General features: G+C 41.8%; 2 protein-coding genes across 2 annotated transcripts in view; one reads left to right on the top strand and one right to left on the bottom strand.

Moving 5' to 3' along the window:
• Positions 1-11539, bottom strand: part of PDIA3 (protein disulfide isomerase family A, member 3) — a 22172-nt gene extending 10633 nt beyond the window's left edge. Inside the window, exons 1-3 of the mRNA XM_010836157.1 lie at positions 11226-11539; positions 5442-5520; positions 3520-3637 (exon numbers count right to left, since the gene is read on the bottom strand). Of these exons, the coding sequence (XP_010834459.1) occupies positions 3520-3637; positions 5442-5520; positions 11226-11392 (364 nt within the window). The 5' untranslated portion in view covers positions 11393-11539. The remainder of the gene's footprint in view (positions 1-3519; positions 3638-5441; positions 5521-11225) is intronic.
• Positions 11226-11563, top strand: part of CATSPER2 (cation channel, sperm associated 2) — a 17810-nt gene continuing 17472 nt past the window's right edge. The window contains exon 1 of the mRNA XM_010836158.1: positions 11226-11401. The gene's annotated coding sequence lies outside the window, so the exon portion shown is untranslated. The remainder of the gene's footprint in view (positions 11402-11563) is intronic.

Below are 11563 nucleotides of genomic sequence, written 5' to 3'. Positions count from 1 at the left end.
TTTCCCATGAAGTGATGGGACCACATGCCATGATCTTAGTTTTCTGAATGTTGAGCTTCAAGCCAACTTTTTCACTCTCCACTTTCACTTTCATCAAGAGGCTTTTGAGTTCCTCTTCACTTTCTGCCATAAGGGTGGTGTCATCTGCATATCTGAGGTTATTGATATTTCTCCTGGCAATCTTGATTCCAGCTTGTGCTTCTTCCAGCCCAGCATTTCTCATGATGTACTCTACATATAAGTTAAATAAGCAGGGTGACAATATACAGCCTTGACGTACTCCTTTTCCTATTTGGAACCAGTCTGTTGTTCCATGTCCAGTTCTAACTGTTGCTTCCTGACCTGCATACAGATTTCTCAAGAGGCAGGTCAGATGGTCTGGTATTCCCATTTCTTTCACAATTTCCACAGTTTATTGTGATCCACACAGTCAAAGGCTTTGGCATAGTCAAGAAAGCAGAAATAGATGTTTTTCTGGAACTCTCTTGCTTTTTCCATGATCCAGCAGATGTTGGCAATTTGATCTCTGGTTCCTTTGCCTTTTCTAAAACCAGCTTGAATATCAGGAAGTTCACAGTTCACATATTGCTGAGCTTGGAGAATTTTGAGCATTACTTTACTAGCGTGTGAGATGAGTGCAATTGTGCGGTAGTTTGAGCATTCTTTGGCATTGCCTTTCTTTGGGATTGGAATGAAAACTGACCTTTTCCAGTCCTGTGGCCACTGCCGAGCTTTCCAAATTTGCTGGCATATCGAGAGCAGCACTTTCACAGCATCATCTTTCAGGATTTGAAATAGCTCAACTGGAATTCCATCACCTCCACTAGCTTTGTTCATAGTGATGCTTTCTAAGGCCCACTTGACTTCACATTCCAGGATGTCTGGCTCTAGGTCAGTGATCACACCATCGTGATTATCTGGGTCATGAAGATCTTTTTTGTACAGTTCTTCTGTGTATTCTTGCCATCTCTTCTTAATATCTTCTGCTTCTGTTAGGTCCATACCATTTCTGTCCTTTATCGAGCTCATCTTTGCATGAAATGTTCCTTTGGTATCTCTGATTTTCTTGAAGAGACCCCTAGTCTTTCCCATTCTGTTGTTTTCCATTTCTTTGCATTGATCACTGAAGAAGGCTTTCTTATCTCTTCTTGCTATTCTTTGGAACTCTGCATTCAGATGTTTATATCTTTCCTTTTCTCCTTTGCTTTTCGCTTCTCTTCTTTTCACAGCTATTTGTAAGGCCTCTCCAGACAAAGAACTTTACCTCAGGGGTATGATGAAAAGTGTTACTTTTTTCCCTGAGTATTTACAATTCTCTGAGAGGTATAATGGGAGTGCTGAGCAACCACTTTATTACTGATCTCCTGGAGCTTACAATATAAGTAAATATCCAACTAAATCCCCAAATAAGCAAGCAATTTAAAATATCAGATAGTGGGACTTTCCTGGTAGCTCAGTGGGTAAGACTCCGGCTCCCAATGCAGGGAGTTTGATCCCTGGTTGGAGAACCAGATCCCGCATGCATCCTGCAACTCAAAAGTCCACGAGTTGCAACTAAGATCCAGCACAGCTAACAAATTAAACAAAGAATATTAAAATATATATATCAGATAGTAACCAGTGCTATGCAGAGAATGAAGAGGCTGTTAAGTATATGACTGGCTGGCTACCTTAGATTTGATAGTCTGGTAGAAAGAGAATTTGGTAGGGCATGGCATACTACCCAGTTTGTGGAATCTTAGTTCCCTGACCAGGGATTAAACCCAGGTCCCAGCAGCGAAAGCACCAGTGTACCACCAGGCAATTCCCTGGGAAGTGAAATTTACGCCAGGATCTGAATGACAAAAAGAGTCAAGCCATGCAAACATGGGGGAAGATCATCTCAGACTGTGAACACAACCAGGACAAAGGCCCTAAAGTCAAACAGTCTTGAGGTGACATTCGAGTTAGGCAGGGGCCATGTTATGTAGAGCTTTGTGTACAAGTAACAATCATACATGCTGAAAAAATTCCACGTCACCTAAAATGCCCGAACTGAGCAAACCTTCCTCTTAGCTATTAAAATATGCCCAGTTAATTGTTAAGACTCAAGATCAAACTGTCCAAAATATATTTTCTCATCCATTATGGGCCCTACCAACAGGGCCAGACTATTTACCTCCCAAACCTCTCCTGTCATCCTTGCTAATTATACTCCAGCCACAAGGTCCTTCTGTCCTTTGAACACATCAAGCTCAGTGATGTCTGAGGGTCTTTTTGCACCTGTTTTCCCTCTGCCTGGAAAGCTCTGGTCCACATATTCTCATGGCTAGCTCCTTCCGCGCAGTCACCTCAAAGGCTATGTCCCTAATCACCGTTCTAATAATGTGGTACTCCCACCCCCAATCACTATCACATCATATAGTTTTATTTTTCTCCTTTTTAATGCTCTTATAACTAACTGAATTTATCTTATCCATATAGATTATTGATGTGTATAACAACATAGCATACACACTTTTAAAATTGTGGTAAAATATACATAGTATAAAATCTGCCAAAAAAAAAAAAAATCTGCCATTTTAACCATTTTAAAGTATATAGTTCTGTGGCATCAAGTACATTCACACCACTGTTCAACTAATCTCCAGACTGCAGAAATCAATTGCTTTCATCTTGCAAAACTGAAACTCTATTCATTATAAACAACTCCCCACCACTCTTGTGAAGCACATTCTACTCTGTCTCTAGGAAACTGACCACTCAAGGAATTTCGTACAAGTGGAATGACACAGTATGTGTCTTTTTGTGACTGGCGTATCTCACTTAGCATGTTTTCAAGGTTCACCCATGTCACAGCACATCAGAACTAACTTTTAAGACTGAATAATATTCCATTGTATTATATACAATTTTTATATAATTCTTCCAGACTCTGCTTTTAATTCTTTTAAGTATATACTCAGAAGTGGAACCGGTGGATCACACAGTAATTGTATTTTTATTTTTTTCAGAACCGCTGTGCTGTTTTCCATAGTGGCTGCATGCACTATTTTATGTCAAGTTCACACCAACATTGCACAAGAGTTCCAATTTCGCCACATCCTTGCCAACACTTGTTCTTTTCTTTTTTAGTAGTAGTTATCCTGATGGATGTGATGTGGTTATCTATGTATGTATATTTTTAAACCTGTGTGCTGCCTTCATTGCCCAGAATGTAAGCATCATAAGAGTGAGAACCACGGCTGCTTTATTCATCAATAAACTCTGGGCACCATACTATAGTATCTGTGCCAGAGTCAATACTCAATAAATATTTGTCAAATAAAAAAATGCCTGGTAAACCTTATAAATCAACCTCAAGTATTTTCTATATTACTTACGTAATCTGTTTAGTTAGAGAAGTCTTTTGTCAAGTGTCCAAATTGACCTCTTAGATGAGGAATTTTTAAGTATGTTGTATAGAAAATGTCATTTCCACTACAAAGAACAGAGGACCCAAAGAGTTCCAGTTTCCAAAATGTAATTCAGGTTCCTTACCGGCAGTCCTAGGTCCATCATAGGCACCTGATTCTTCACCATCTCTAAATATCTTCAGGGTTGGATATCCACTCACTCCATACTTATTACAGGTGTTCGTGTTGGCAGTACAATCCACCTAAAGATGAAAATACATGAACCATTTGTTATCCAAAAGTCTACTGCAGGCTTTTCCCACATTCCCAAAACATGAAGAGTGGTCAAATCAAAATATCAAGCAATTCATGACACACATCCCACAGACACTAGATTTTAAAGGCAGACTGGTGTTGGTCTAGCTACATCAGAACCACCTAACAGGAACTCTAAAATTTAGATTCCTGGGCCTCATATAAAATGCACAAATGACTATTGAAATTCTATTCTGGGAGTCTCTACTGTCTAAAGCAATTATTCCACCCTTTCCCCGTCCCTCAGAATATGTGAGAGATAAATCACTTAAATTAGTAATAATGGCTTACTTTGATAATGACTATCATCAATGGGATGTATGGATTGATATATCACCATCAGGTGGGGTATAATTTGATTTAGCAAGTCACAAATGGTTATTAGCAAAGGTACTGATATTTAAACAAGCTCCCTGAGCTAGCCTGAATCTGGGCTAAACTAAAACATGACAGATAGATCTAGTGAGACCTACCAGGAAGACGAAAAACAATTTTCCATCTATTTAGCCATTTCTTCCAAGCAAGGTAATGCAGCCAGCACTTTGCATGTATTTCCTCATTTAATCTACACAAGATTCTGAGGAATGATCTCAATGCCTTAACATAAACTGAAGTTCAGAAAAGTAATGTATCTCCAGTAACGTAGGCTACAGCTACATGAGGCAGGAACAAAGTCATGACAGAAACTCTTTTTAAAATTAATTTATTTTTTATTGAAAGATAATTGCTTTATAGAATTTTGCTGTTTTCTGTCAAACCTCAACATGAATCAGCCATAGGTATACATGTATCCCCTCCTTTTTGAAACTCCCTCCCATCTCCCTCCCCATCCCACCCCTCTAGATTGATACAGAGCCTATTTGAGTTTCCTGAGCCATACAGCAAATTCCTGTTGGTTATCCATTTTACATATGGTATTGTAAAAGAATATGGAACGCTTCATGAATCTGGGCGTCATCCTTACACAGGGGCCATGCTAATCTTCTCTGTATCGTTCCAATTTTAATATATGTACTGCCGAAGCAAGCACTGAACTCTTTTTCTATGGCAAGTTGCCATAGAACATCAGGATTAAAAGTGGCTTTCAGGAATTCCCCGATCGTCCAGCGGCTAAGCGTCCATGCTCCCAATACTGGGGGCCTGGGTTCGATCCCTTGTCAGGGAACTAGATCCCACTTGCTGCAACTAAAACCCAGCGCAGCCAAAGTAATAAATTAAAAAAAAAAATCAGTTTTCAAAAACAGCCCTATACAGGTATGAATTATTTACTAGAGACTGGTAAGATATGAACTCTTAGACTGGAGCAACTAGGAGTTTGCGACACAACAATGACAAAATTCTGGAAGCATTACTTTGACTGTAAAAGCAAATACTAAGTTTACAGTTGACCAGTTACTCATTTAACATCCTCTTGTCATCTTCCTATTCCCATCACTGTGACTAGCGTATGGTAATTTAGGGAACTCATTTACTCAATGATAATTTTCCTCTAACCTTGTCTACTGTAATTTTACTTTCCACATTTGCCCCTTCTAATTTACCATATATCTTACTTTTTTATTACACCAGTATTTCCCAGTTTCACCACTTTTAATCTTTCAAAGCCATAATTAATAGTCAGTTGTGTATTTGCCCAGAACCTCCTTTTCTCTCTTCTTAGCAATTATGAACAAAGAAAATCAATGTTAATTGTTAACCACTTACTATTTAAAATACTTTGTTTCCTTTAATGAAGAATTTGCCTATACTCACCTTTGCTAATGGGACTATTCCTTTTAATCTGGTAGCTGCAGCTTCATACTCTGGGGCAAGCTTTTTGCAGTGTCCACACCTACGTAAATATATTAAAGAAAAAGCTTATATATCCTATAAGTTTGTTAATTTTGTTTCTCTAGGAAGGACTTCGAATTATACTACTACTTTTGACTAATAGCTGCTTCCAAAAGAAAACACATCATCTGAACAACATCCAGTACTGATAAGGTTAATCAGATCCCTCAGAAGTAAAGGTACTATTATCTCAAGCCTGTGATCTACTCTATAGGACTGGCTCAGTCCAGAACAGCATCTATCTTCAATTAAAAGTGCAATGGGGGTGGGGGGATAAACTGGGAATCTGGAATTAACATATACACAATACTATATGGTAAACAAGGGCTTCACCGTATAGCACAGGGATTCAGTTTCTTGTAATAACCTATAATGGGAAAGAATCTAAAAGATGTACCTAAGAAGCAAGCCTGATTTTTATGGCTACACAGTTCACCTGACTATAACAGCTCATGAGGATAAAGCATTATGTCAATTAGAGTATTTTCCCAGAGGACCATTATAACACCTGCTCCTCTGCCCAGAAGCCCTACCAATCCCTTAGGCACACTGTACATGCAATGTGGGGAGCAGTATATCAGCACAGATCTAGCACCACTATATATCATCTCTTCAAAAACCAACAGGTTGCAGAGGGATCCCTTAGAGAAGGTGCGTAGTTCTTTGACCTCCCCACAGACAGCAAAAATAGAATCAGAAAACATAAGGAAGGAAACAAGGAAGAAATTTGAGCTGACATATTTCATAGTCAAAAGTCACACATTTAGTAATGGATGAATAAGTAACTCTGAAACACTTTGCCCCCCAAAACTTGTTTAAAACAAAATAAAGAATTTATATTCTTCAAGGTCCATAGAAGTGCTACTCAAAAATAATCACTAGAAAGCTGACACAGAAAGAGAGTAATATTAAAAAAAACTATAACATGTTGCTTAGGGTCGCTGACGGAAAAGGCAATGGCAACCCACTCCAGTACTCTTGCCTGGAGAATCCCATGGAGGGAGGAGCCTGGAGGGCTGTAGTCCGTGGGGTTGCTAAGAGTCGGACATGACTGGGCGACTTTGCTTTCACTTTTCACTTTCATGCATTGGAGAAGGAAATGGCAACCCATTCCAGTGTTCCTGCCTGGAGAATCCCAGGGACGGGGGGAGCCTGGTGGGCTGCCATCTATGGGGTCGAACAGAGTCGGACACGACTGAAGTGACTTAGCAGCAGGGTCGCTGAATAATTGATGCTTTTGAACTGTGGTGTTGGAGAAGACTCTTGGAGAGTCCCTTTGACTGCAAGATCAAACTAGTCAATTCTAAAGGACATCAACCCTGAATATTCATTGGAATGACTGAAGCTGAAGCTCCAATACTTCGACCACCTGATGAGAAGAACTGACTCACTGGAAAAGATCCTGATGCTGGGAAAGATTGAAGGCAGGAGAAGGGGACGACAGAGGATGAGATGGTTGGATGGCATCACCAAATCGATGGACATGAGTTTGAGGAAGCTCCGGGAATTGGTGAAGGACAGGGAAGCCTGGCGTACTGCAGTCCATGGGGTTGCAAGGAATCAGACATGACTGAGTGACTGAACAGAACTAGGGTCACAGACATATTTACTAAAAGTATAGAAGAACCAAATGATAAAAAACAAATTCAGGACAAGGAAGTGTGTAACCTGGGGAAAGGGTACACAGGAAACTTCAACTGTCCTCGCTTTATTTTTCAGACTGGGCAGGTGGTGAATTAATGGTATTCCTTATACTGTATTTCACAGATGCACATTTTACTGCATTAGAACATCAGAAACTGGGATATGTCTTGCAATCACATCATGGTTTCAGTGGTAGCATTTCTCACTTTGTGAGACATAAAATATGGTATTATTATATCCTCTGTATTCCACAATATATTAAAAAAATTCATGCACATGCATTGTAACAAAAATACACAAATCCCAAATGATTATTAAAAATAACCAAATTAGCTGAGAAATCTAGGCTTCTGGGAACATAATACAGGGGTGCAAAGGTTAAAAATGAATGTGTGTTAAGGAACTGATCTGGGTCTTAAAGATTTAAGGCTTCATACAGGACAGGATAGGGTATTTTACAGAAGGGAATAGTAGAGCAAAAGTAAAATTACTAGTAAGAATGATTCATTCAAGAGAACTACGAAGGGCTTTTTTTTTTTTTTTTTTATAAGAGACAATGTGTTATACGTATTAAGAGATTTCTGTTGAATACATATGTAGTAATTGTCCAAAAAGAATGAGGCAACAGATTTATGAATAGTTTCACTTCAGCTACCTTTAAACATCTGAAGAGAATAGTATAAAATAATTAGGCCAGACAAGTGGGTCTCATGGAGAAAGCAATGGCACCCCACTCCAGTACTCTTGCCTGGAAAATCCATGGATGGAGGAGCCTGGAAGGCTGCAGTCCATGGGGTCACTAAAAGTCAGACACGACTAAGCGACTTCACTTTCACTTTTTACTTTCATGCATTGGAGAAGGAAATGGCAACCCATACCAGTGTTCTTGCCTGGAGAATCCCAGGGATGGGGAAGCCCGGTGGGCTGCCGTCTATGGGGTCCCACAGAGTCAGACAAGACGGAAGCGACTTAGCAGCAGCAGTAGTAGCAGTGGGTCTCAACACAGATGCATATACAAAGTATCAATTAAGCATTAAAAAAAAAAAACCCAAAACCCTGTGCTGAGGCACCACCCTGGGACTTACTGAATGATTCCTCTGGGAATCCAGGAGATAATCAGAGGGACTGGGCTGGGACTGAAAACCGCTGCCTTAAGCACTGCTGCTATCCACAATATCATCAAATACCCAAAGGAAGGACCTGTCTGACAAGTTCCAGTGGAGGAGACTGCCTCTTTAAAATTCATCAGGAATAGAATTTAGGTAGATTTTGAAGGTGATCATCAAGTTTTACCACTACTTCTTTCACCTACTACTGGATAATACTAAAACACAAATAATCCCATTCACCTTCAGGGATGCTACCTAGCAACTAATCCAGGTAGTTTAAATTAGGAATCCCAACATATATTCACCCAACAACCATTACTTCATGACTGCACTGTGCCATATGCTATTTTAGCTTTTGACAGAAGAAAAACTGATATAGTCCTCACCCTGTAGAAACATCAGTCTGGCAGGGGTGATAGTATTATTAGATCCTAATAGAGGGAGCAACCAGTTAGTGGTCCAGAGAAGTAAGACATTAACTACTGAGCTAAATCCTATTGAAATGACCAAATTGGGGAGGGACAGGAGGAGGGAATTCCAAGGAAAGAAATCAGTATGTGTAAGAAAAATATTAACTATTCCACTTTATACTATCCACATAGTCTTCTTCTATAAAAACAGTATGAAGTATCATTAATTAATACTACTGCCCCAGAGGACAGGGCACAAACCTACAACACACGCAGATGCTGAAGACTTAAAACTTCACACTGACCAGTAATTTTCAAAAATTATCACATTTAAATAGTTCTATTTATTCCCACAGAAATTCAGATACTCCCATTCTTCCAAATTACATAGATGATGACTCCATAATGGAAATATTAGGCTACAGAATCAGCTGCAAAGATATCTGTCACTTTCACTTGTAAAACGAAAGTGGAAACAATACCCTAAGACAAATGAGAAAAACAACTTGCTCAAAACAGGTCCATTTTACTCTTAACAAGGATTCTTTAACTGTTCCTATCTCACATGTAACAAGAGTACAAAGGAATAATAGCAGCTGGAAAATATTTTCAGCTAAAATATTAATAAATAGCTGAATGTGAAGAAATAAGGACATCATCAACAGGTAACTTCCTTGATTCCAAATTACTCATTCAGCAAACTGATCCTTCCTGCAGGCATTACAGAGGATGACTCTTTACCTTCCAGACCAGTTAAAAGGTGACACCACAGCAGAGGTCCACCCAACTTTAGGGACAGTTAGCGTACAATGGGCTGTGCGGTTCTTAGGCAAGCACGTGCAACAATTTAAAGCAGCATGTGCATGCGTGCTGAGGCTCTTCAGTCATGTCCCACTCTGTGCAACCCCATGGACTACAGTCCGCCAGGCTCCTCTGTCCAAGGGATTCTCCAGGCAAGAATACTGGAGTGGGTTGCCATGCCCTCTTCCAGGGAATCTTCCTGACCCAAGGACTGAACCAGAGTCTCTTGTATCTCCTGCATTGGCAGGCCGGTTCTTTACCACTAGCGCCCCCAGGGAAGCCCTTAAAGTAGCAGAGAACACCTCAATTGTAAAAATAAAAATCTTCTTTAAACTAACAGTCTGATAGCCCACAATTCTCCAGCAATTCACTTCATATTGACCCCTCTAGTCACACAGGCACCTCCCAGTTTTGATACAGCTCCATACAGCCATTCTAATTACAGGAACACCCCCTCAAAGTCATTGTTATGTGATTGAGACCAGTTGTTTCTGAGAGAATGTGAGTTCTAGAGATGTATAAGGACCACCTGTGATGTGTAACCAGTACTGCCAGTTAGTCGAGGGAACACCCTAGATGCAAAGTCTATCAGAAGTTGAAAATGTGTTGCTAAGCACACCCTTCTGGTTCAGGTGGTCTTCATTACAGGATTTCTAGTGTACCCTCAAGTCGGCTGAGCCCCTGTAGAGTGAAGACCAGAGTTACTGACAGAAGTAAATGCAAGTTATCCACTAACTTTCTTTTACTTAGACTTCTGAATACAAATAGTTTTTAATTAAGGGTCACTGTAGCAGGAGAAAAATTAAGTACTGTAATTAGCATGGTTATACTGAGCCATCACCAGCGTTAAGATAATCATTGTTTGCTATGATAAATATCTTGGGGTTAAAAAAAAAAAAGCCAACATTCAAGTTTCCTGAGCCACAAATTCTATTTGCTCTCTCCCCACCCCCACCCCCAGTCAGCTGTATCCTAAGGAACTTACATCCTAGTTAAGTCACCCTTAAGTGGAGTATTTCTCCAACACTGCTTACTTTCTCATTGGGGTCTTCTTTGGCATTTTCCAGAAATCCTAATTGAAACTGACCATTTAGACAGCTTCTGGTGGAATTACTCTGTCCATCTACTCCTTCTAACTGAATTCTGCTGGTGCTGAGAAGCATCAGTTGAACGAAGAAAGTGTGCACCAGGCGATGGACAAAATAACTGCCTGCCTTAAGGAAGCACAAATGACCATTCTGCAGCCACTTGAGTGACCTTGGCTAGAAACCAACGGCTGCCTGGGGCAAGAAGAAAGGAAGTACCCTGGGGGCGCAGGGCCTCTGCATTTGGTGAAACGTTAGGTTCCAATATAAGGCTTCGCGAAGCCTAGTCTGTAGAACGGAAAACAGTAGCACTGACTCACGCAGAAACTCTAAAGACACCATCGAAGCTGCGGGGGAGGGGGTGGTCAAACCCTCTGCAAATAGGAAGTGCCGCAAGAGCACCGAGGTAAGGATGTGGCCCTGCGCGAGAGGGGCCTTCGCTTTCTCCTTCTCTGCTCTCGCTTCCAGGAGGCTCAGCACCGACTTCTCCGCTCTCGGCGAGGCAGCTCGGGTCTCCGTGGGCGGAAAACCTGCCGGCCGCAGCCGGGCTCTCCGGAATGATGGAGGGCGCCGACGCTGCGTAGGCCCAACCGTTCCCGCGCCTTCGCCCCCTGCCCCCCCGGCCGCCCCTCTCCCGCCCCGGCTGAGTGGCCTCACCAGGGGGCGAAGAACTCGACGAGCATGAGGCCAGAAGAGCCCGTGTCGGTGATGCGACTCTCGAAGTTGTCGTCCGTGAGTTCCAGCACATCGGAGGCAGCAGCGAGGCGGGCCGCGGCGAGGAGCAGCGCCAGGCCTGGGAACAGCGCTAGGCGGCGGAGGCGCATGGCGACGAGGTAAGGCGAGGGGGCGGCCAGGAGGGTCGGGGCTCGGTGGGGACTGCGGAGACCGGGCCGGCAACCACGTACCCTCAGCCTGCGATCGCGCGTCTGGCCCAGGCGGACCTGCACCCGGAGGTCCCAACCCCCCAGCCCGGCTCGGGCCGCAGTGTGGCAGCC

This window comes from Bison bison, unplaced genomic scaffold, assembly GCF_000754665.1.
Source record: "Bison bison bison isolate TAMUID 2011002044 unplaced genomic scaffold, Bison_UMD1.0 scf7180017864061, whole genome shotgun sequence".
Taxonomy (NCBI): Eukaryota; Metazoa; Chordata; class Mammalia; order Artiodactyla; family Bovidae; genus Bison; species Bison bison.
The sequence above is the reverse complement of the archived record's forward strand: the minus strand, read 5'-3'. Positions and strand labels throughout refer to the sequence as shown.